The sequence below is a fragment of the Rhinoraja longicauda genome, chromosome 8 (genome assembly GCF_053455715.1).
Source record: "Rhinoraja longicauda isolate Sanriku21f chromosome 8, sRhiLon1.1, whole genome shotgun sequence".
Lineage (NCBI taxonomy): Eukaryota > Metazoa > Chordata > Chondrichthyes > Rajiformes > Arhynchobatidae > Rhinoraja > Rhinoraja longicauda.
Window position 1 is genome coordinate 5,297,384 of NC_135960.1, and position 25,963 is coordinate 5,323,346.

Here is a 25,963-nt window from a genome sequence, read left to right on the forward strand (position 1 = left end):
CCCCCCTCACGGCGGTCCCCCACCCGCCAGGTCTTCCTTTGCTCTCTCCCTCGCGGTGGAGACCCAAGTTCGATCCCGACTAAGGGCACTGTCTGTACGGAGTTGGTACGTTCTCCCCGTAACCTGTGTGGGTTTTCTCCGAGATCTTCGGTTTCCTCCCACACTCCAAAGACGTGCTGGTTTGTAGGTTAATTGGCTTGGTAAATGTAAAAATTGTCCCTAGTGTGTGTAGGATAGCGTTAATGTGCGGGGATCCCTGGTCGGTGCGGACACAGTTTAAGAATAAGGGGAAGGCCATTGAGAACGGAGATGAGGAAAAACCTTTTCACTCAAAGGGCCAAATGGCCTACTCCTGCACCTATTGTCTATTGTCTGTTGTCTATCTTATCTGGCAGCTTGGTCCATACACCCACCACTCTCTGTGTGAAAAAGTTACCCCTCAGATTCCTATTAAATCTTTTCCCCTTCACCTTGAACCTATGTCCTCTGGTCCTCGATTCCCCTACTCTGGGCATGAGACTCTGAGCATCTACCCGATCTATTCCTCGATCTGCACTTCCCCAGTTTCTACGTTTCTTCTGGTCGAAGGGCTTGAGCATTGTCTGACTCCTCTGGTGCAGTGCTGGAGGGAGCAATGCGCTCTGGGAAGTGCTTCTTCGTGGAATGAGATGTGCAACCAAACGCCATCTGCTCTCTCTCAGGTGGACAGGAGGGCTTCCAGAGACGCGGATATGGAGAACTACGGGTGTTGCTGCTTCCCTGGCCAATATTCATCCTGCAGTCAGGATTATCCGGTCAGTTTGGCATCGCTGCACCTGGGACACTACTGTGCACAATTTGCCCACCATGGCTGTCCCAACCTGTCACTGGATGTTATGGGACATGAAAGATACAGGGTGTGGGTGGGACAATAGATGAATCATTCAGAAACATGAATTGAGATCGCACCAGAACAGCTGCTTAGTTTAAAGATACAGCCACGGAAACAGGCCCTTCGGCCGACCGAGTCTACACCGACCAGCGATCCCCACACACTAACACTATCCTACACACACTGGGGACATTTTACAATTTTACCAAGCCAATTAACCTACAAAACTCTACATTTTTGAAGTGTGGGAGGAAACCAAAGAAAATCCACACAGGTCACGGGGAGAACGTGCACACTCCACACAGACAGCACTGGTAGTTTGGATCGAAACCCGGGTCTCTGGCGCTGTGAGGCAGCAACTCTACCGCTGCGCCACCGGGCCGCTTCCTAGCTGTGGAATGTACATTGTTTATTAAATAAACCTGAACCAACAACCTGGAATCAAGGCGGCACGATGGCGCAGCGGTAGAGTAGCTGCCTCACGGCGCCAGAGACAAGGGTTCGATCCTGACCACCAGTGCTGTCTGTGTGGAGTTTGTACGTTCTCCCTGTGACCATGTGGATTTTCCCGGGTGCTCCGGTTTCCTCCCTCGTTCCAAACACGTGCGGGTTTGTAGGTTCATTTGGCTTCGATAAAAATTGTAAATTGTCCCTAGTGTGTCGGATAGTGGCAGTGTATGGGAATTACTGGTCGCCGCGGACTTGGTGGGCCGAAGGACCTGTCTTCACTCTGCATCTATAAACTAAATGCTGGAGTAACTCAGCGGGACAGGCGGCATCTCTAGAGAGAAGGAATGGGTGACGTTTTGGGTCGAGACCCTTCTTAAGACTGGCTTCTTCAAACTCTCTCAGTCTGAAGAAGGGTCTCGACCCATTCCTTCCCTCCAGAATTTTTGCGTCTATCCTCGGTGTAAACCACCAGCATCTGCGGTTCCTTCCTAAGCAGTTGTACAGGGCCTTGGTGAGACTGCACCTGGAGTATTGTGTACAGTTTTGGTCTCCTAATCTGAGGAAAGACATTCTAGCCTTAGAGGGAGTACAGAGAAGGTTCACCAGATTGATCCCTGGGATGGCAGGACTTTCATATGAAGAAAGACTGGATAGACTAGGCTTGTACTCGCTGGAATTTAGAATACTGAGGGGGGATCTTATTGAAACATATAAAATTCTTAAGGGGTTGGAGAGGCTAGATGCGGGAAGATTGTTCCCGATGTTGGGGAAGTCCAGAACCAGGGGTCACAGCTTAAGGATAAGGGGGAAGGAAGTCTTTTAGGACCGAGATGAGAAAACATTTCTTCACACAGAGAGTGGTGAGTCTGTGGAATTCTCTGTCACAGAAGGTAGTTGAGGCCAGTTCATTGGCTATATTTAAGAGGGAGTTAGATGTGGCCCTTGTGGCTAAAGGGATCAGGGGGTATGGAGAGAAGGCAGGTACAGGTTACTGAGCTGGATGATCAGCCATGATCATATTGAATGGCGGTGCAGGCTCGAAGGCCCGAATGGCCTACTCCTGCACCTATTTTCTATGTTTTCTAAACCAGAGGTCCATTAAAACAAGGGTTCACTGGAGTACAGTTATAAAATGAGAAGTGAATACTTCTGAATGAAGTCAGTAGACTATCTGACTGCATTACCTCAGCACGTTGCTGGTTTTGCACATTTGACCGCCAGTTATTCATCATCCATTACTCAGTTCTTCACACACTCCGCCAGTAATATTTCACACCAGTGAGGTAAACATGATTACAAGGGCTCTGAAAATAATAATCACCAGTCCAGCCATATGCCGGCCCTGTTGGTGCCACAGTGTAATTGAGAAGAGGTGAGGGCCTTAACACGGCAGCTCACAGCAGTCCTTAATCACCCTGGGACCAAGCTATCTCAAGCGAGCCAACAAGGTGAGAGGGTCGAGAGATTTTCATTCAAATGCAAGATGTTGGAATCATTTAGCCATTCCTAACCATCCCCCAACCCAGTTCTCCGACTCATTGTCACCTTCCCCTCGGCCAATAATGAACCACTCTACATTTCCTTGAGCATCGTCTGCTTTGATCTCTCAATAGACCATAGACGCAGGAGTAGGCCATTCGGCCCTTCGAGCCAACACCGCCATTCAATGTGATCATGGCTGATCATTCATAATCAGCAACCCGTTCGTTCCTGCCTTCTCCCCATACCCCCTGACTCCGCTGTCCCTAAGAGCTCTATCTAGCTCTCTCTTGAATGCATTCAGAGAATTGGCCTCCACTGCCTTCTGAGGCAGAGAATTCCACAGATTTACAACTCTCTGACTGAAAAAGTTTTTCCTCATCTTCGTTCTAAATGGCCTACCCCTTATTATTAAACTGTGGCCCCTGGTTCTGGACTCTCCCAACATTGGGAACATGTTTCCTGCCTCTAACGTGTCCAACCCCTTAATAATCTTATATGTTACGATAAGATCCCCTCTCATCCTTCTAAATTCCAGTGTATACAAGCCTAGTCGCTCCAGTCTTTCAACATACGACAGTCCTGCCATTCGGGGAATTAACCTAGTAAACCTACGCTGCACGCCCTCAATAGCAAGAATATCCTTCCTCAAATTTGGAGACCAAAACTGCACACAGTACTCCAGGCATTACTTGATATCCGATTGTAAACAGGATGTAATCATGAAAGAGACAGGGACAACTGTGACCCTTCAGCTGTCAAGCCTCAGCTTAGATGACCCCGATTTGCAGAGATAAATTTAGTTCCTGTGGAAAGCGACTTCGCAATGAGGTCTTAAGCTCTCTAAACACATCAGATGTGACCCACGCCTCAGTCACTGAGCATCCCAGCCCGTCAGCGGGATTCATCTGTAAAGGATTTCAAATGTGTTTAGGAAAGAACTGCAGATGCTGGTTTAAATCGAAGGAGGACACAAAATGCTGATGTAACTCAGCGGGACAGGCAGCGTCTCTGGAGAGAAGGAATGGGTGACGTTTCTGGTCTGAAGAAGGGTCTTGACCCGAAACGTCACCCAAGATCTTTAAATGAATTGTTTCAAAGCTTGAAAGGACACACCGCCAGACTCAGGAACAGCATCTTCCTCTCTGTTGTCAGGCTTCTGAATGCTCCTTCCATAAGCTAAGGAAGTCTGATTCACCTCTACCCTGTTGTGCACATTGGACATTGTGTCTGGAACTGATGCCGAGAACTAACTATATTCTGCACTCTGTATCTTCTCCAATGCTCTAACTAATGTACTTGAGCTAAACGATTGTATTTATGTGTAGGATTATCTGATATATTTGGATAACATGCAAAACAAAGCCTTTCACTGTAGCTCAGTACACATGACGATCATAAAACTGAAGTTTAGTTTAGTTTAGGGATACATTGTGGAAACAGGCTCTTCAGACCACCGAGTCAGTGCCGACCAGCGATCACCCCGTACGCTAACACTATTCTGCACACACTAATGCCAATTACAAATTTCACCGAAGGCAATTAACCAACAAACCTGCATGTATCTGGAGTTTGGAAGGAAACCGGAGCACCTGGAGAAAACCCACGTGGTCAAAAGGGAGAATGTGCAAACTCCGTACAGACCGAAGGTATTTATTCACAAAATGCTGGAGTAACTCAGCAGGCCAGGCAGCATCTCAGGAGAGAGGGAATGGGTGACGTTTCGGGTCGAGACCCTTCTTCAGACTCTTCTTCTTGAGTCTGAAGGGTCTCGACCCGAAACATCACCCATTCCTTCTCTCCTGAGATGCTGCCTGCCTGACCTGCTGAGTTACTCCAGCATTTTGTGAATAAATACCTTCGATTTGTACCAGCATCTGCAGTTATTTTCTTACAACTCCGTACAGACAGCACCCTTAGTCAGGATTGAACCCGGGTCTCTGGCGCAGTGCGGCAGCAGCTTTACTGCTTGTTTGTCCATTGAATGTTTCTACGTATGGCATATCTGATCTGTTTGGATAATATGCAGTACAAAGCTTTTCACTGTAGCTTGGTGCACGTGACAATAATAAACCTAAACCAAACCCTTTGTGGCTTTCTAGACATACTTTGCTCTGTTTCAAGTTAACAAGGGCTGCTGAAGGCGTGTTGCAGAGCTAGGGAGCTGCACACATGGTCTAGGAGGGGAGGATGCTCCTCAAACTGCGGAGCATCCTGGACAATACAGCTCACCCCCTCCATGACACACTGGTCAACCTGAGGAGCACCTTCAGCAACAGACTGGTTCCACCAGGATGCAGCACAGAACGTCACAGGAGATCCTTCTTCCCTGTGGCTATCAAACTGTACAACTCCTCCCCCTTTCTATCGTGGGGTAGACTGACTCCCCCTCTCTCCCCCCCCCCATTCCCAATCTTTGCACTATATATAAAGCTAATATACAAAGCTAATATATATTAGCTTGTTATGGATAAAGGTTTATCCTTTGTACTATCTGCTGTGTGTGATTGCATCATCTGGACTGCTTTAATTTCGCTGTACTTTGGAGCGTGGGAGGAATGTGGAACACCTGACAACCGAAGGTCTCAGAGAAAACCCACGCAGGTCACGGGGAGAACGTGCAAGCTCCGTACAGACAGCACCCGTAGTCAGGATCGAACTAGGGTCTCTGGCGCTGTAAGGCGGCAACTCCACCACTGCGCCACCGTGCTTCCCCGAAACATCACCTATCCTTTTTCTCCATTGATGCTGCCTGACTCGCTGAGTTACTCCAGCATTTTGTGTCCATCTTCCTGATATTGAGTCCATTTCAACCTAGCGAGGAAAGTGACGTTGAATGTCACCTGGATGGAGTTGTTTTGACGTCTTAAACCTGTGATGACAATCCATTTAATATAAGACGGGTCTCGACCGGAAACGCCACCCATTCCTTCTCTCCAGAGATGCTGCCCGACCCGCTGAGTTATTCCGGCATTCTGTGTCTACTACATTCCATTTAATGCATGATCCATGTAATCTCAACATCCAAGGACGTACACGCCACTGGAGATAAATGAGTCTACTGTGGATAGGGTGAGCAGCTTTAAATACCTGGGAGTCCGCATCAAAGAGGATCTGACATGGGCAACGCACATTGCTGCACTGGTGGGCAAGGCAAAGCAGCCCCTTTACCACTTGAGACAGCTGAGGAAATTCAGAGTGTCTCTGAGGATCCTTCATTGCTTCTACTCTGGGGCTGTAGAGAGCATCCTGTCCGGCAACATTACAGTCTGGTTTGGGAACAGCTCTGCCCAGGACAGGATGGCCCTGCAGAGAGTAGTGCGTTCGGCAGAACGCACCATGGGAACTACACTCGCCCCCCTGCAGGACCTATACATCAGGAGGTGTAGATCGAGAGCAAGCAAGATTATGAGGGACCCCTACCACCCCAGCAACGGACTGTTCCAGCTGCTACGGTCAGGCAAACGCCACCGCTGTCACGCTGCGAAAACGGAGAGGATGAGACGGAGTTTCTTCCCACAGGCCATCAGGACTGTTAACTTTTATAACTCCAGGGACTAAATTTTATCTTCTCTGTATTCACTTTTATTTATATGCTGTAACTGTAATTCTTTTTTGTGCACAATCCGCAGGCATTGCCACTTTCATTTCACTGCATATCGTGTATGTGTATGTGACAAATAGACTTGACTTGACTTGACTTGATCTTGGACGGCAGTGGAATATATCAAACAAGCACAAATAAAACACAAAAAGATCTCACTTTATTAGAATTCTTTGATAGGTTAAATTTTCCATTTGTCAACATGCATTCCAAAAATATTTGGTCATTAATGGACCTGCAGCCAGAGGCTGAAATCGTACTGATAATCTTTTTCCATTTTTGTTGAATTTGTCGACTGACCAATTGTGAACCCAACGCCACAGGTGATGGCCACGGAGTTGAAACGTAATCACATCTCACGCGCTGGCGTTTGACATCTGTCTTGCGTCATCCCTGAGCAATTTGATTAAAACTCGTAACCGCTTGAACCCACCACCCACCATCCAAAGTTGAACAACCCAGCCGCCTTTACGCAACCTCACCGAAACGGATGGACCTCGTTGTAGAAAACCCCACACAGCCACAAGACACTTGCATAGAACAACTGATGCTGGAGATCGACTGGTGCAGTCCAGCCGCCATGCTCCTCTGTTGATATCCAAGAAAGGCCCATTCCAGCTGAGTTTAATGAAGCAGATGAACATTTTAGCCCATTTGAGCACCTTGCACTCATGTATCTTCAAACATGGCTTTCTCCTACATTTATTAACCCAATATATCTTCTTAAAAGGTATAATCTAACTAGGTTGTGGCAGAGAGCGGGGGCGAAAGTCTGGCATTGGCGATGTTGGCACACGTCAAACTCATACCAGTCGGTCACTAGACACAAACGTTGCACTCGGACACAATATGACATTCGTTTTCTAATGATCCTTTTCTCATAACACCGCGCTGCCCTTTTTTTTAAACTAAAAAAGAACCGCAGGTGGTCCACTGTGATGATTTTTTTTGGATAAATCGCTTACTCTTCATTGTTTTAAAATCCTCGGCCCTTGGGAAGTGTGAAGTTTCAGTACGGTAGTGATGGAGCCAGGGCTGTGCGTGCCACAGCGCGGTGGCAGGCGAGGCCAGGAAGGCTACAACTCCTCCCTGGTCTTCACAGTCCTCTCGTGGTCTTGCCCCCTCATTCGCCGGATGTAACCGATGAAGCCTTCCTCCTGAGATAACAGAAAAACAAGATGGAGGAAACAGTGAGGGAGACAAACAACGGCAGACGGAACGTGCCGGAAAGGAACTGCGGATGCTGGTTCACACCGAAGATGGGACACACGATGCCGGAGTAACTCAGCAGGACAGGCAGCATCTCTAGAGAACATGGATAGGTGACGTTTCGGCTCCCAACTGACCGGCGAGACATACCGCAAGGCTTTCCTGGCCACACCTGACATAAAACAATCGAGCACAGGGACGACAGGCCCTTCGGCCCGTAATGCCCGTGCTGGACATGATGCCGAGACCAACTCTTTTCAGCAGAAACAAGGAAGTGTAGATGCTGTTTTTTACAAAACGTGACACGGTTCTGGAGTAACTCAGCATCCAGGTTGCCTCAACAGCGCCTCGCATGCTCTCACCCAAACGATAGAGTTGATGCCTTACAGCGCCAGAGGCCCGGGTTCCATCCCCACTACGGGTGCCGTCTGTACGGCATTTGTACGTTGCCCCGTGACCTGCGTGGGTTTTCTCCGAGATCTTCGGTTTCTTCCCATACTCCAAAGACGTGCGGGTTTGTAGGTTAATTGGCCTGGTGTAAATGTAAATCGTCCCTCGTGTGTGTAGGGTAGTGTAAGTGTGCAGGGATCGCAGGTCGGCGCGGACTCGGTGGGCTGAAGGGCCTGTTTCCGCGCTGTATCTCTAAACCAAACTAAAACCAAACCAGTATCTCTGCCTATTTTCCCCCTGTGGCTTATCTCGGAAGGAGTGGCCCAGGGGAGTGTTAACCGATATGAAAGTGGAGGTAAGGCCGTTCAATGCTCCTTGTTTACAGGGGTCTGGATGCAGACTCTTCGGTTTGTTTAAGTCAACCTTGCAGCCAGCAGGCTTGTTTGGATCGGTGCCCAGAGTCTAATCCACAGCATCAGCTGCGAACTTTCTCTCTTCGCAGATAGTTGGGAGAGTTACCGCAGAGTGTTTTCTCCCAACATCAGCAGGTTTCCTCTTCCCTTTCAGTGATCACACACAAAGGATTGCTCTGGCTTCCTCGTTAACTTTTTCACCTCCTCTCCTCTCCAGAGGCTCAGTAATAAACCCGCAGATGTGAAAAATATAGGAAGAATCCACCATCAAATCTGGGCAAAGTGGGTTCAATTTTCATGTCCATTAGTTACAAAAGCAGAATTAGGCCATTCGGCACATCGAGTCGACTCCACCATTTTAATCATGGCTGATCTATCTTGCACTCTCAAACCCCATTCTCCTGCCTTCTCCCCATAACCCCTGACACCCGTACTAATCAAGACTGTCAATCTCTGCCAAAGAAATCCACATTGACTTGGCCTCCAAGACTGGAGCGACTAGGCTTGTATACACTGGAATTTAGAAGGATGAGAGGGGATCTTATCGAAACGTATAAGATTATTAAGGGGTTGGACACGTTAGAGGCAGGAAACATGTTCCCAATGTTGGGGGAGTCCAGAACCAGGGCCCACAGTTTAAGAATAAGGGGTAGGCCATTTAGAACGGAGATGAGGAAAAACGTTTTCAGTCAGAGAGTTGTGAATCTGTGGAATTCTCTGCCTCAGAAGTCAGTGGAGGCCAATTCTCTCAATGCATTCAAGAGAGAGCTAGATAGAGCTCTTAAGGATAGCGGAGTCAGGGGGTATGGGGAGAAGGCAGGAACGGGGTACTGATTGAGAATGATCAGCCATGATCACATTGAATGGCGGTGCTGGCTCGAAGGGCCGAATGGCCTACTCATGCACCTATTGTCTATTGTCTATTGACCATCTGTGGCAATGAATTCCACAGATTCACCACCCTCTGGCGAAAGATACTCCTCATCTCCTTTCCAAAGGTACGTCCTTTTATTCTGCGGCTGTTCTTATAATTAGTGGCACAGAGTAGATGTAATTCATTCATGGCCGGACTGTGAAAGTGATAAAGAATGCAGAGGGTTTAAAGTGATAAAGATTTTTGGTGAGTTAAGTAAGGAAAAAATCTATTTTCATTGATCAGTAATTAAGGGACTCATTTAAGATCATTACTGTAACAATAAAAGGATTTTTTTTGCTGCACAATGTTCAACTCCAAGCGACGGTGGAATCATTATCCACACATCAATTTTGAACATCCACTTTGCAATAATAAGGTTATTTTTAGAAAACAGCGCTTATTTATTTCAGTCTGAAGACCTTGGGTGGAATTGGATGAACTCTTTTGTGGAGTTGACTCGAAAGGCTTGGGATGTAGGCTAGGGTTGCCAACTGTCCCGTATTAGCCGGGACATCCCGTATTTTGGGCTACATTGGCTAAATACCGGCCTTATCTCGTAGTAGCAGGGTTGCCAACTTCCTCCCTCCCAAATAAGGGACAAAGGGTGACGTCACCGCCCTGAGCCCCACGTGACCTCACCCAGCCAGCGGCCACGTGCTCCCGCTCCACCAATGGCGGCCGCCATTGGTGGAGCGGGAGCACGTGGCCGCTGGCTGGGTGAGGTCACGTGGGACGCGGGGCGGTGACGTCACTTTTTGTCCCGTATTTGGGACAGAGGAAGTTGGCAACCCTGATGTAGGAAGGAGTCAGTCGTACAGCAAGGAAACAGGCTCTTCGGCCCGACTTGCCCATGCCAACCCAATACCCCATCTGAGCTGTGTAGGGAGGAACTACTGCGTAATCTTGCATTTTTCCAGCACCTTCAGTCATTGATTTTAGACTGTGATTCATTTTGCCTTGCACCTCAGCAGGCAGGTTGATGTGTGAGATAGACAATCGGTGCAAGAGGAGGCCATTCGGCTCCTCAAGCCAGCACCACCGCTCAATGTGATCATGGCTGAACCCTGGTTCTGGACTCCCCCAACATTGGGAACATGTTTCCTGCCTCTAACGTGTCCAACCCCTTAATAATCTTATATGTTTCGATAAGATCCCCTCTCATCCTTCTAAATTCCAGTGTATACAAGCCTAGTCGCTCCAGTCTTTCAACATACGACAGTCCCGCCATTCCGGGAATTAACCTAGTAAACCTACACTACACGCCCTCAATTACAAGAATATCCTTCCTCAAATTTGGAGACCAAAACTGCACACAGTACTCCAGGTGCGGTCTCACCAGGGCCCTGTACAACTGCAGAAGGACCTCTTTGTTCCTATACTCAGCCCCTCTTGTTATGAAGGCCAACATTCCATTGGCTTTCTTCACTGCCTGCTGTACCTGCATGCTTCCTTTCAGAGATTGCAGACTGCACGCAGCCTAGATCTTGCTAGCCACCTAGATTCCAGCACATGGTTTTTAATCGAAAAAAATACAGTCAGAACCCTTATCCCAGGATGGAAACTTCGAATACTAGAGGGCAGAGGTTTAAAGTGAGAGGGGGCATTGTTTACAGGAGATGTTCAGGGCAAGATATTCTTTTCACAGATGGCGTGAGTGCCTGGAACATGATGCCAAGGGTGGTGGTGGAGGCAGATACGATAGTGGGTGTTTAAGAGACTTCTGGATGCGGAGGGAACGGAGGGATATCAACTCAACGCAGGCAGATAACGGCGGTCACGGTGGCGCATGGGTAGAGTTGCTGCCTTACAGCGAATGCAGCGCCGGAGACCCGGGTTCGATCCCGACTTCGGGTGCTGTCCGTACGGAGTTTGTACGTTCTCCCCGTGGGTTTTCTTCGAGATCTTCGGTTTCCTCCCACAGGGTTAATTGGCTTGGTAAATGTAAAAAATATCCCTAGTGGGTGCAGGATAGTGTTCATGTACGGGGATATCTGGTCGGCGCGGACCCGGTGAGCCGAAGGGCCTGTTTCTGGGGCTGTATCTCTACACTAAATTAAAGATAAGAGTTGGCCTGATGTTTGGCATTTGGAAATACAACTAGTTCTCTTATAGCACCATGAGGATATAATGCGATTAATGAATAGGGGAACACTGTTTTCAGTCTGTGCACGAAGGAACTGCAGACGCTGGTTTAAACCGAAGACAGACACAAACTGCTGGAGTAACTCAGCGGGGCAGGCAGCATCTCTGGAGAGAAGGAATGGGTGACGTTTCGGGTCGAGACCCTTCTTTCAGACGGTTTTCAGTCCAGCAGCAACAGTGGAAGGTTCCGCTGAAACCACGTTAGACTAAGGCGGCACAGTGGCGCAGAGGTAGAGTAGTTACAGTAAGGGCTGTATCTCTAAAGCAACGTTTAAAGCAGACTCTCTCACTCGCCTCAGCTCTGAAAACCAGCTGGCAGCTTCATGTTCGGATTGAGGCTACAATGAAGCCTGGAGTTGAGTGGTGCTGACCACACCTACCCTGGGCCTCTCTGTCAACAGATCTGCCGGGAGTAATTGCCAATTGATCACAGCGTCAACAACACTTTGGTGTTGTTCAAAGCAAATCATTCAAAGCAAAATGATTGAGCAGAAGATCGGTAGATTGGATTTGTCCTGCTGTTTGTTAACAGAACACACCTGGGCAGAAACAATTGGACAGGTGGGGGGAAAAAAACTGCAGATGCTGGTTGAAATCAAAGGTAGACACAAAAAGCTGGAGTAACTCAGCGGGTCAGGCAGCATCTCTGGAGAGAAGGATTGGGTGACGTTTCTGAAGAAGGGTCTCGACCCGAAATGTCACCCATTCCTTCTCTCCAGAGATGTTGCCTGACACGCTGAGTTACTCCAGCTTTTTGTGTCTACCTTCAGTTGGACAGGTACATATGGATAGGACAGTTTTGGAGGGTTACGGACCAAGCGCAGGCAAATCTGAAGAAGGGTCTCAACCTGAAACGTCACCCATTCCTTCTCTCCAGAGATGCTGCCTGACCTGCTGAGTTACTCCAGCTTTTTGTGATATAAGGCAGGCAAGTGGGACTAGGGTATCTGGGACATTGTTGGCCCGGGTGGGCAAGTTTGGCCGAAGGGTCTGTTTCCACACTGTATCAATCTATGACTCTATGACACCTGGACTGCTCTCAACGTAGCCTTCAGTGTGAAGGATGCAGAGCAAAGTCGGAGGGACAGCACGGCATATTTCGGCGTATTGGGCACCTTCCAACCCAGCGGTATGAATGTTGACTTCTCTCACTTCAGGTAACCCTTGCTTTCCCTCTCTCTCCGTCCCTCCCCCAGCCTAGTTCTCAGACTGTTTTCACTGCCCTGATTAAACTTTACCCATTGCATGCCTCATTGTCACCTTCTCCTCAGTTAAAAATGATTCATTCTACATTTTCCTTGGTAGTTGAGGTAGGTGCACGAACAACTTTCAAAAGACATTTGGACAGGTGTTTAGTTTAGTTTAGTTAAACAGGCCCTTTGGCCCACTGGGTCCGCGCCGCCCAGTGATCCCCGCACATTAACACCATCCTACACCCACTAGGGACAATTTTTACATTTGCCCAGCCAATTAACCAACAAACCTGTGCGTCTTTGGAGTGTGGGAGGAAACCGAAGATCTCAGAGAAAACCCACGCAGGTCACGGGGAGAACGTACAAACTCAATACAGGCAGCGCCCGCTGTCGGGATCGAACCCGGGTCTCGGGCGCTGCATTCAATAGACAATAGACAATGGGTGCAGGAGTAGGCCATTCAGCCCTTCGAGCCAGCACCGCCATTCAATGCGATCATGGCTGATCATTCAATCAGTACCCCGTTCCTGCCTTCTCCCCATACCCCCTCACTCCGCTATCCTTAAGAGCTCTATCCAACTCTCTCTTGAAAGCATCCAACGAACTGGCCTCCACTGCCTTCTGAGGCAGAGAATTCCACACCTTCACCACTCTCTGACTGAAAAAGTTCTTCCTCATCTCCGTTCTAAATAGCCTACCCCTTATTCTTAAACTGTGGCCCCTTGTTCTGGACTCCCCCAACATTGGGAACATGTTTCCTGCCTCTAATGTGTCCAATCCCCTAATTATCTTATATGTTTCAATAAGATCCCCCCTCATCCTTCTAAATTCCAGTGTATACAAGCCCAATCGCTCCAGCCTTTCAACATACGACAGTCCCGCCATTCCGGGAATTAACCTAGTGAACCTACGCTGCACGCCCTCCATAGCAAGAATATCCTTCCTCAAATTTGGAGACCAAAACTGCACACAGTACTCCAGGTGCGGTCTCACCAGGGCCCGGTACAACTGTAGAAGGACCTCTTTGCTCCTATACTCAACTCCTCTTGTTATGAAGGCCAACATTCCATTGGCTTTCTTCACTGCCTGCTGTACCTGCATGCTTCCTTTCATTGACTGATGCACTAGGACACCCAGATCTCGTTGAACTCCCCCTCCTCCTAACTTGACACCATTCAGATAATAATCTGCCTTTCTATTCTTACTTCCAAAGTGAATAACCTCACACTTATCTACATTAAACTGCATCTGCCATGTATCCGCCCACTCACACAACCTGTCCAAGTCACCCTGCAGCCTTATTGCATCTTCCTCACAATTCACACTACCCCCCAGCTTAGTATCATCTGCAAATTTGCTAATGGTACTTTTAATCCCTTCGTCTAAGTCATTAATGTATATCGTAAATAGCTGGGGTCCCAGCACCGAACCTTGCGGTACCCCACTGGTCACTGCCTGCCATTCCGAAAGGGACCCATTTATCCCCACTCTTTGCTTTCTGTCTGTCAACCAATTTTCTATCCATGTCAGTACCCTACCCCCAATACCATGTGCCCTAATTTTGCCCACTAATCTCCTATGTGGGACCTTGTCGAAGGCTTTCTGAAAGTCGATGTACACCACATCCACTGACTCTCCCCTGTCAATTTTCCTAGTTACATCCTCAAAAAATTCCAGTAGATTTGTCAAGCATGATTTCCCCTTCGTAAATCCATGCTGACTCGGAATGATCCCGTTACTGCTATCCAAATGCTCAGCAATTTCGTCTTTTATAATTGACTCCAGCATCTTCCCCACCACTGATGTCAGACTAACTGGTCTATAATTACCCGTTTTCTCTCTCCCTCCTTTCTTAAAAAGTGGGATAACATTTGCTATCCTCCAATCCACAGGAACTGATCCTGAATCTATAGAACATTGAAAAATGATCTCCAATGCTTCCACTATTTCTCGAGCCACCTCCTTAAGTACCCTGGGATGCAGACCATCAGGCCCTGGGGATTTATCAGCCTTCAGTCCCATCAGTCTACCCAAAACCATTTCCTGCCTAATGTAGATTTCCTTCAGTTCCTCCATCACCCTAGGTTCTCCGGCCCCTAGAACATTTGGGAGATTGTGTGTATCTTCCTCAGTAAGGCAGCGACTCTACCGCTGCGCCACCGTGACCCTCAAAGTAAGTGGATGGGGAAAGGTTTAGAGGGATATGGGCCAAACGCGAGCAGCTGGGACTAGTATCGAAGGGGCATCTTGGTCGGCACGGACAGGTAGGGCCGAAGGGCCTGTTTCCAAGCTGTATGACTCCATGGGGGGAAGGTGTGCTGCAGGAGAGCGGGTTGGCAGAGGACCACCCGTCTTGCAGGCGTTGCTGTGAGGTCTGCATCTCGTACGCTTCAGTGAACGGAGGGAACAGTACAGCACTGGAACAGACTGTACTGTGCTACGGGCGAGGAGTTGATAACGCCTTGGAACTTGGCAAGCATTGCAGGTTGAGACCAGCATTAGTTCCGGAGCGGAGTTGCCACAGGTCACGCCATTTTCCGTTCATCATGAGTCATAAAGATAGACACGGAGTGCTGGAGTAACTCAGCGGGACAGGCAGCATCTCTGGAGAAGAAATGACGGGTGACAAATCTCTCTCCACATCTCCTGTAGAACGATGATGATTGCCATGACCCATGGAACCCAACCGAGGCCCATGGGGCAGCCTCATCCATGGATAATACACTGCTATTTCAACCATGGTCGCCCTAAACCGCAAAATCTAAAGCTGCTGTCGAGAACAAGAGGGACCGGTGGTGGCGGTGGAGAGACGAAGAAGGGACCAGCAATATTGAAGGTACTTTGTGCTTTGTCCGCGCCTTGTGGCAACTCTTTCGTGTTCTGTGTCGACAAAGACAAAGAGTTTCACTGGACCTTCACGGTGCCCGTGACGATAAAGGGGAGGCCATTTATAACTGAGGCGAGAAAAAATTTCCTTCACACGGAGAGTTGTGAGTTTGTGGAATTTATCTGCCACAGAAGGCAGTGGAGGCAAATTCACTGGATGAATTTAAAGGAGAGTTTGATAGAGCTCTAGGGGCTAGCGGAATCAATGGATATGGGGAGAAGGCAGGCACGGGTTACTGATTGTGGATGATCAGCCATGATCACAATGAATGGCGGTGCTGGCTCGAAGGGCCAAAGGGCCTCCTCCTGCACCTATTTTCTATGTTTCTGTGGTAAATTATCTACGGAAGTAAGATTTCGGGCCGGATGACGTCGTCACCATTGTGGCATCCGTGAGGTCACTGGTTTTAGATTTTTTTTAGATTTAGAGATACAGCGTGGAAACAGGCCCTTCGGCCCACCGGGTCCGTGCCGCCCAGCGATCCTTGCACATTAACACTATCCTACACACACTAGGGACAATTTTTTTTTTTTTTACATTTGCCCAGCCAATTAACCTACAAACCTGTACGTCTTTGGAGTGTGGGAGGAAACCGAAGATCTCGGAGAGAACCCACGCAGGTCACGGGGAGAACGTACAAACTACTATACAGACGGCGCCTGTAGTCAGGATCGAACCTGTCTCCGGGCGCTGCATTCGCTGTAAGGCAGCAACTCTACCGCTGCGCCACCGTGCCGCACTCGGTTTATCCTTCTCTTTCCAGATCTGGTCGGAGAGATTATACATCTGAAGTCCCTCAGCACCAACGGTGTTGGTATCAAGAGAAGCAAGGTAGAGGAGAACTGTGGAACTGTGACCAGGGAGAACAGTGAGGGAGGATGGTGCACAACTCACGTTGGAGAACCTCTTCAGAGTAGGCTCAGCTTGAGGAGATGTCACAGTGGAGTAGACAAAGAACTGCTCGATGCTGGTTTATACCAACGATAGAAAGAGCTACACATTGTTTCTCTTGCGATCACACCTTCCCTCCCAAACAACGCGCTGCCTGAGGCCATTTGTGGCTGGGTTTTCTCCGGGCGCTCCGGTTTCCTCCCACACTCCGTAGACGTACAGGTTGGCAGGTTTATTGGACTTCGGTAAGATTGTAAATTTTCTCCAGTGAGGCAGGACGGTGTTGGTGTCAGGGTGATCGCTGGTCGGCGCGGACTCGATGGGCCGAATGGCCTGTTTCCACGCTAAAGTCTCTAAAGTCGAAAGTCTAAACACAATGCTCCCTCAGTACTGGCAACGGAGGGAAGAGACTGGAATTTGCTGCCTAGTTGATAACTGCTTCCTGCTACGCACAGCCTGAGGTCAGTTGTGGCTGGGCCTGAGGTCAGTTGTGGCTGGGCCTTCTGGGTTTTCTCCGGGTGCCCCGGTCTCCTCCCACACTCCGTAGTCGTACAAGTTTGCAGGTTAATTGACTTCGGTAAAATTGTAAATTGTCCCTAATGTGTGTAGGATGTGCTAGTGTGCGGGGATGGCTGGTCGGTGCGGACTCGGTGGGCCGAAGGGCCTGTTTCTGCGCTGCATCTCCAAACTAAACTAGACTAAACTCAATTGTTAATGAAGTTGTAAACAGTAGTGTACCCAACACTAACAACCCTTGTAGAGTTTTCTACTCTTTCTATCATGTAGCCGATTGCAATTCATTTTGCGGGGATCGCTGGTCGGCGCAGACTCGGCGGGCCGAAGGGCCTGTTTCCGCGCTGTACCAATGAGGGCGGCACGGTGGTGCAGCGGTGAAGTTGCTGCCTTACAGCGAATGCAGCGCCGGAGACCCGGGTTCGATCCCGACTACGGGCGCTGTCTGTATGGAGTTTGTACGTTCTCCCCGTGACCTGCGTGGGTTTTCTCCGAGATCTTCAGTTTCCTCCCACACTCCAAAGACGTACAGGTTTGTAAGTTAATTGGCTTGGTAAATGTAAAAATTGTCCCTAGTGGGTATAGGATAGTGTTGGTGTGCGGGGATCGCTGGTCGGCGCGGACTCGGTGGGCCGAAGGGCCTGTTTCCGCGCTGTACCTCGAACTAAGTTAAAGCCACACTCACCGATCGCTCCTCGCTGTATCTCTCGGTGAACTTGCCGTAGTTGTAGTAACTGATCATTGGATAGCCCTCCACGGCCTCCAGCTTGCACAGCTCATGGTTCCCTCCCTTCGTGCAGTCCACTGCAGCAAAGGCAACCTGCCGGGTAAAGTAACAACAGTCAGGGCGGCTGAGTTGCTGCCTTACATTGCCAGTTTAGTTCAATTCAGTTTAGATTTAATGCCACGTTAAATTTACGAGGATCTTGCCTGGACTAGAGGGTGTGAGCCATAGGGAGAGGTTGAGTAGGCTGGATCTCTATTCCATGGAGCGTAGGAGGACGAGGGGAGATCTTATAGAGGTGTACATAATCATGAGAGGAATAGATCGGGTAGATGCACAGAGTCTCTTGCTCAGAGTAGGGGAATCAAGGACCAGAGGACATAGGATTCAAGGCGAAGAGGAAAAGATTTAATAGGAATCCGAGGGGTAACTTTTTCACACAGAGGGTGGTGGGTGTATGGAACAAGCTGCCAGAGGAGGTAGTTGAGGCTGGGACTATCCCATCCTATAAGCAACAGTTGGACAGGTACATGGAAAGTAACACCGCCTTCAGGTCTAGTGATAGAGCTCTATACAGTGCTGCTAGAACCAACCTGAAGAGAGGCATCAAGGATGCCAAAGCGTCCTACAAGAGGAAGATTGAGGACCACTTTACCAACAATGACCCACGGCGGGTATGGCAAGGCATCCAGCACATCACCAACTACAAGACCAGCAACCGCACGACTGCCGACGGCGACGCCTCGCTGGCAGAGGAACTTAACTGTTTCTTTGCTCGTTTCGAGGTGAAAGCTACAGTGGCAGACATAACACCCTCTCCAGCACCTGACAGCAACACCTTCACTGTGCAGGAGTATGATGTTAAGCGCGTGCTCAGAGCAGTGAATCCCAGGAAAGCTGCAGGCCCCGATGGTGTGACGGGCAGAGTGCTGAGGGAATGTGCAGACCAATTATCTGAGGTCTTCACAAAAATCTTCAACCTGTCCCTTTTAAAATCCACCATCCCTCCCTGCCTGAAGTCCGCCACAATCATCCCACTGCCGAAAAAGTCTGTCATCAGCGGTCTTAACGACTACCGTCCGGTAGCACTCACACCGGTCATCACAAAGTGCTTCGAGAGACTGGTCCTGCAGCACATCAAAGCCAGCCTCCCACCCACCTTCGACCCACACCAGTTTGCCTACAGAGCAAATAGGTCTACAGGGGATGCCATCGACACTGCTCTTCACACTGCACTGACCCACCTTGAACACCAGGGGAGCTATGTGAGGATGCTCTTCCTCGACTTCAGCTCTGCCTTTAACACGGTCATCCCGAGCAGACTGGTCACCAAACTTTCCGACCTTGGATTTTCCCAAACCATCTGCCAATGGATCAAGGACTTCCTGACCAACCGCCCCCAGACCGTCAAAATAGGCCCTCACCTCTCCTCCACCATTACACTGAGCACCGGTTCACCACAGGGCTGTGTGTTGAGCCCCATCCTTTACTCCCTCTACACTCACGACTGCGCCCCCCACCCATCCCACCAACACCATCATCAAGTTCGCGGATGACACGACTGTGGTTGGACTCATCTCAGGAGGAGATGAGACAGCCTATAGGGATGAAATCCAAAGGCTGGCAGCATGGTGTTCAGTGAACAATCTGGTCCTGAACTCCTCCAAAACAAAGGAACTTATAATTGACTTTAGAAAAACCAGTGTAGAATACGACCCACTCTACATCAATGGGGTCTGTGTGGAAAGGGTACCCGCTTTCAGGTTCCTGGGTACGCACATCGCAGAGGATCTTACCTGGTCTACCAACACCATCACCACAGTAAAGAAGGCACAGCAGAGACTCCACTTCCTGAGGATCCTCAGGAAAACCAACCTGCAGGAGAAGCTCATGATGTCCTTCTATCGCTGCTCCATCGAGAGTGTGCTGGCATACTGTATAACCACATGGTATGCCAGCTGCTCAGAAAAGGACAGGAAGGCCCTTCAGAGGGTCATCACGACGGCCCAGAAGATCATCGGCTGCTCACTGCCCTCCCTGGAGCACCTGTTCAGCCTACGCTGCCTCAGTAGAGCAGGCAAAATAATAAAAGATCCATCCCACCCCGGCCACCGTCTGTTTGTTCATCTGCCCTCTGGTCGACGTTTCAGGTCGATCAAATCCCGAACAAACAGACTTAAGAACAGTTTTTACCCCAGGGCCATACGAGAACTGAACACTACCTTTGCACTAGGCAACACCGTTAAAAAATCTTGTACTTAATATAATTGTATTTATGTATTTATTTGTTTTTGCATTTATTGCATATATGTTTGTACGCACCGTCAGGATTGGCTATTTTTTAATTTCGTTGTACTTGTTGCAATGACAATAAATGAATATTATTATTATTATTATTATTATTATAGGACAGATTTGGAGGGATATGGACCAATCGCAGGCAAGTGGGACTAGGGTAGCTGGGACATTGTTGGCTGGTGTGGGAGAGTTGGGCCGAAGGGCCTGTTTCCACACTGTATCAATCTATGACTCTATGTGTACCGAGGTACAATGAAAGGCTTGTGTTGCGTGCTAACCAGTCAGCGGAAAGACAATACATGATTACAATCGAGCTATTTACAGTGCTTAGATAGACGGTAAAGGGAATAACGTGAATAATGTTCAGTGCAAGATAAAGCCAGTACAATAGACAATAGATGCAGGAGGAGGCCATTTGGCCCTTCGAGCCAGCACCGCCATTCAATGTGATCATGGCTGATCATTCTCCATCCTGCCTTCTCCCCATACCCCCTGACTCCGCTATCCTTAAGAGCTCTATCCAGCTCTCTCTTGAATGCATTCAGAGAATTGGCCTCCACTGCCTTCTGAGGCAGAGAATTCCACAGATAATACAGTCCGAGGGTCTCCAATGTTTAGTCTTGTTTATTGTCACGTGTACCGAGGTAGAATAAAAGCTTTTGCTGCGTGCTAACAGGTCAGTGGAAGGACCATACATGATTACAATGGAGCCGTTTACAGTGCATAGATACATGATGAGGGAATAACAGCTCCGGAGACCCGGGTTCGATCCTGACTACGGGCTCTTGTCTGTACGTTCTCCCTGTCACCTACGTGGTGTTTCACCGGGATCTCCGGTCTCCTCCCACACTCCATAGACGTGCAGATTTGTAGGTTAAATGGCTCGGTATGATTGTAAATTGTCCCTAGTGTGTGTAAGATAGTGTTAGTGTGCGGGGATCGCCGGTCGGCTCGGACTCAGTGGGCCGAAGGACCACTTTCTAAATCTAATTCTAAAACTAATTCTAAATGTTGAAAGACTGGAGCGACTAGGCTTGTATACACTGGAATTTAGAAGGATGAGAGGGGATCTTATCGAAACGTATAAGATTATTAAGGGGTTGGACACGTTAGAGGCAGGAAACATGTTCCCAATGTTGGGGGAGTCCAGAACCAGGGGCCACAGTTTAAGAATAAGGGGTAGGCCATTTAGAACAGAGACGAGGAGAAACTTTTTCAGTCAGAGAGTTGTGAATCTGTGGAATTCTCTGCCTCAGAGGGCAGTGGAGGCCAATTCTCTGAATACATTCAAGAGAGAGCTAGATAGAGCTCTTAAGGATAGTGGAGACAGGGGTACGGGGAGAAAGCAGGAACGGGGTACTGATTGAGAATGATCAGCCATGATCACATTGAATGGCGGTGCTGGCTCGAACTCTACTCCTGCACCTATTGTCTATTGTCTATTGTCTAAAACTGTATCTCTAAACTAAACAACATGCACTGGGTTGACCCCGCACAATAGTTTAGTTTAGTTTATTAATGTCTCGTGTAAGTGAAAAGCTTTTTGTTGCGTGGCAACCAGTCAGCGAAAAGACGAAACACGATTACAATCAAGCTGTCCACAGTGTACAGGCACAGGGTAAAGAGAATAACATTTAGTGCAAGATAAAGTCCAGTAAACTCCAATAAACTCCAGTAGTCAAGAGGCAACGAGCAAGAAATTTCAGCAAATTGTGGATTCAGTCCAGACCATTTGTACGTTCTCCCCGTGACCTGCGTGGGTTTTCTCCGAGATCTTCGGTTTCCTCCCACACTCCAAAGACGTACAGGTTTGTAGGTTAAGCAGCGAGAGAGGAGTTGAGGGGGGAGGTAAAGGGACAGGTGTTGCATCTCGTGCGGTTGCAAGGGAAAGTGCCCGGGGTTGGGGTGGTTTGGGTAGGAAGGGACGAGTGGACCAGGAAGTTACGGAGAGAACGGTCTCTGCGGAACGCAGAGAGGGGAGGGGATGGGAAGATATGGCCAGTGGTGGGTTCCCGTTGTAAGTGACGGAAATGTTGGTGGATGATATGTTGGATCCGCTGGCTGGTGGGGTGGAAGGTGAGAACGAGGGGGATCCTGTCCTTGTTGCGAGTGGGGGGAGGGGGAGCAAGAGCGGTGCTGCGGGATGTAGAAGAGACCGTAGTGAGAGCCTCATCTATAATGGAGGAGGGGAAGCCCCGTTTTCTGAAGAACGAGGACATCTCGGAAGCCCTAGTCTGAAACACCTCATCCCGGGCGCAGATGCGGCGTAGACGGAGGAATTGGGAGTAGGGGATAGACTTTTTGCAGGGGACCGGGTGGGAAGAAGTGTAGTCCAGATAGCTGTGCGAGTCGGTGGGCTTGTAGTAAATGTCCGTCACTAGTCTGTCTCCTGTGATGGAGATGGTGAGGTCCAGAAACGGGAGGGAGATGTCAGAGATAGTCCAGGTATATTTGAGGGCAGGATGGAAATTGGAGGTGAAGGTACAGAGAGGTTCACCTGCACCTCCTCCAACCTCATCTATTGCATCCGCTGCTCTAGATGTCAACCAGGTGAGACAGAGGTTCACCTGCACCTCCTCCAACCTCATCTATTGCATGCGCTGCTTTAGATGTCAACCAGGTGAGACAGAGGTTCACCTGCACCTCCTCCAAACTCATCTATTGCATCCGCTGCTCTAGATGTCAACCAGGTGAGACAGAGGTTCACCTGCACCTCCTCCAACCTCATCTATTGCATCCGCTGCTCTAGATGTCAACTCAGGTGAGACAGAGGTTCACCTGCACCTCCTCCAACCTCATCTATTGCATCCGCTGCTCTAGATGTCAACTTATTTATATCGGCGAAACCAAGCGCAGGCTCGGCGATCGCTTCGCTGAACACCTGCGCTCGGTCCGCATTAACGCAACTGATCTCCCGGTGGCCCAGCACTTTAACTCCCCCTCCCATTCCCAATCTGATCTCTCTGTCATGGGCCTCCTCCAGTGCCATAGTGAGGCCCACCGGAAATTGGAGGAGCAGCACCTCATATTTCGCCTGGGCAGTTTGCAGCCCGGTGGTATGAACGTCGACTTCCCCATATGCCTGCATTTGGCCCCTAGACCTCTAAACTCTTTCTATCCATATATCTGCCCAAATACCTTTTAAAAGATATTCTACCACAACTAGAGAGCAGTCCACAACTATGACCCACCTCACTGGAGACCCTCGGACTATCTTTGATCGGACTTTACTGGCTTTATGTTGCACTAAATGTTATTCACGTTATTCCCTTTATCATGTATCTGCACACTGTGGATGGCTTGATTGTAATCATGTATTGTCTTTCCGCTGACTGGTTGGCACACTACAAAAGCCTTTTACTATACCTCGGCACTATACAGCAGGCAGTGAAGAAAGCCAATGGAATGTTGGCCTTCATAACAAGAGGAGTTGAGTATAGGAGCAAAGAGGTCCTTCTGCAGTTGTACAGGGCCCTAGTGAGACCGCACCTGGAGTACTGTGTGCAGTTTTGGTCTCCAAATTTGAGGAAGGATATTCTTGCTATTGAGGGTGTGCAGCGTAGGTTTACTAGGTTAATTCACGGAATGGCGGGACTGTCATATGTTGAAAGACTGGAGCGACTAGGTTTGTATACACCGGAATTTAGAAGGATGAGAGGAGATCTTATCGAAACTTGTAAGATTATTAAAGGGTTGGACACGTTAGAGGCAGGAAACATGTTCCCAATGTTGGGGGAGTCCAGAACAAGGGGCCACAGTTTAAGAATAAGGGGTAGGCCATTTAGAACTGAGATGAGGAAAAACTTTTTCAGTCAGAGAGTTGTGAATCTGTGGAATTCTCTGCCTCAGAAGGCAGTGGAGGCCAATTCTCTGAATGCATTCAAGAGAGAGCTAGATAGAGCTCTTAAGGATAGCAGAGTCAGGGGGTATGGGGAGAAGGCAGGAACGGGGTACTGATTGAGAATGATCATCCATGATCACATTGAATGGCGGTGCTGGCTCAAAGGGCCGAATGGCCTCCTCCTGCACCTATTGTCTATTGGTGCACGTGACAAAAAAACTAAATTAAATAAACTGAACGTCGCAATTGTACCTGCTTCTAGAGCTCAAGAGTGTTAAATTGTCATGTACACTGAGAAAGGAACAATGAGTTTCTTACTTGCTACAGCTTTACAGGCATGTTAACGGAACGACACAGCAAATAAATGTACAATTATCAATAGTACTGTCAATTATTAGGAAAGAAACTGCAGATGCTGGCCTAAATCGAAGGTAGACACAAAATGCTGGAGTAACTCAGCGGGTCAGGCATCATCTCGGGAGAGAAGGGATGGGTGACGTTTCGGGTCGAGACCCTTCTTCAGACTGATGTCAGGGGAGGGGGCGGGACAGAGATAGAATATAGTCGGAGAGGACTAGTGGGAGAACTGGGAAGGGGGGAGGGGATAGAGAGGGAATGCAAGGACTATCTGTCAAACTTGACTCCTCTAACTTCAGATAGCCTTTGCTTTCCCTCTCTGTCCCCTCCCCCCTACCCAGTTCTCCCACTAGTCTTCCTGTCTCCGACTACATTCTATCTTTGTCCCGCCCCCTCCCCTGACATCAGTCTGAAGAAGAGTCTCGACCCGAAACGTCACCCATCCCTTCTCTCTCTCTCTCGAGATGCTGCCTGACCTGCTGAGTTACTCCAGCATTTTGTGTCCACTATCAATTATTAGTTGTACTAGGTGGACCATGGTAGTGCAAGCTGAAGTATGTAGCATAAACAACAAAGGTTTCAGAGTACTTTCTTGCTGAGGTAGGGTTGTGGTTAACAGGATGGCACAATGCCAAAGGAAATCTGCTCCAGCGAGGATGTCGTTAACCTGGAAAGGGTGCAGGGAATATTGATGAGGATGCTGCCAGAACTCGAGGGCCAGAGCTATAGGGAGAGGTTGAGCAGGCTCGGACTTTATTCCTTGGAGCGCAGGAGGATGAGAGGTGACCTTATAGAGATGTGTAAAATCATGAGAGGAATAGACAATAGACAATAGGTGCAAGAGTAGGCCATTCGGCCCTTCGAGCCAGCACCACCATTCAATGTGATCATTGCTGATCATTCTCAATCAGTACCCCGTTCCTGCCTTCTCCCCACACCCCCTGACTCCGCTATCCTTAAGAGCTCTATCTAGCTCTCTCTTGAATGCATTCAGAGACTTGGCCTCCACTGCCTTCTGAGGCAGTGAATTCCACAGATTTACAACTCTCTGACTGAAAAAGTTTTTCCTCACCTCCGTTCTAAATGGCCTACCCCTTATTCTTAAAACTGTGGCCCCTGGTTCTGGACTCCCCCAACATTGGGAACATGTTTCCTGCCTCTAACGTGTCCAACCCCTTAATAATCTTATATGTTTCGGGTCGAGACCCTTCCTCAGACCTGAAAAAGGGTCTCGCCCCGAAAGGTCACCCATTCCTTCTCTCCTGAGATGCTGCCTGACCCGCTGAGTTACTCCAGCATTTTGTGTCTACCTTCAATTTGAACCAGCATCTGCAGTTATTTTCCTACATGTTTGTAGGTTAATTAGCTTGGATTTGTACACTTGGCATGTGTAAAATTGTCCCTAGTGTGCGTAGGATAACGGGGATCGCTAGTCGCAGCGGGCCCGGTTGGTCACAGGACCTGTTTCCGCGCTGTATCTCCAAACTAAACTAAATTAAACCTTAAACCTACGCCCTCTGTTTCTCAATTCCCCTACTCTGGGCAAGAGGCTCTGTGCATCTACCCGATCTATTCCTCTCATGATTTTATACACCTTTACTGCATAATATGTGGCTAGAAAAGGATTAGAGGGATATGGGCCAAATGCAGGCAGGTGGGATTTGCGTAGACGGGGCATCTTGTTTGGCAAGATGGCCAAGTTGGGTTGAAGGGATGGATCCCATGCTGTATAACCTGATGAAACTCTTGGATATTTTGCTGCCTGGAGTTTTAAAAAGTTTTATC

General features: G+C 48.8%; 1 protein-coding gene across 1 annotated transcript in view; it reads right to left on the minus strand.

The window, feature by feature from the left end:
- Positions 1-6,563: 6,563 nt before the first annotated feature.
- Positions 6,564-25,963, minus strand: part of pdia5 (protein disulfide isomerase family A, member 5) — a 139,752-nt gene continuing 120,352 nt past the window's right edge. Inside the window, exons 17-18 of the mRNA XM_078404316.1 lie at positions 17,644-17,778; positions 6,564-7,561 (exon numbers count right to left, since the gene is read on the minus strand). Coding sequence (XP_078260442.1) covers positions 7,481-7,561; positions 17,644-17,778 — 216 coding nt within the window. The 3' untranslated portion in view covers positions 6,564-7,480. The remainder of the gene's footprint in view (positions 7,562-17,643; positions 17,779-25,963) is intronic.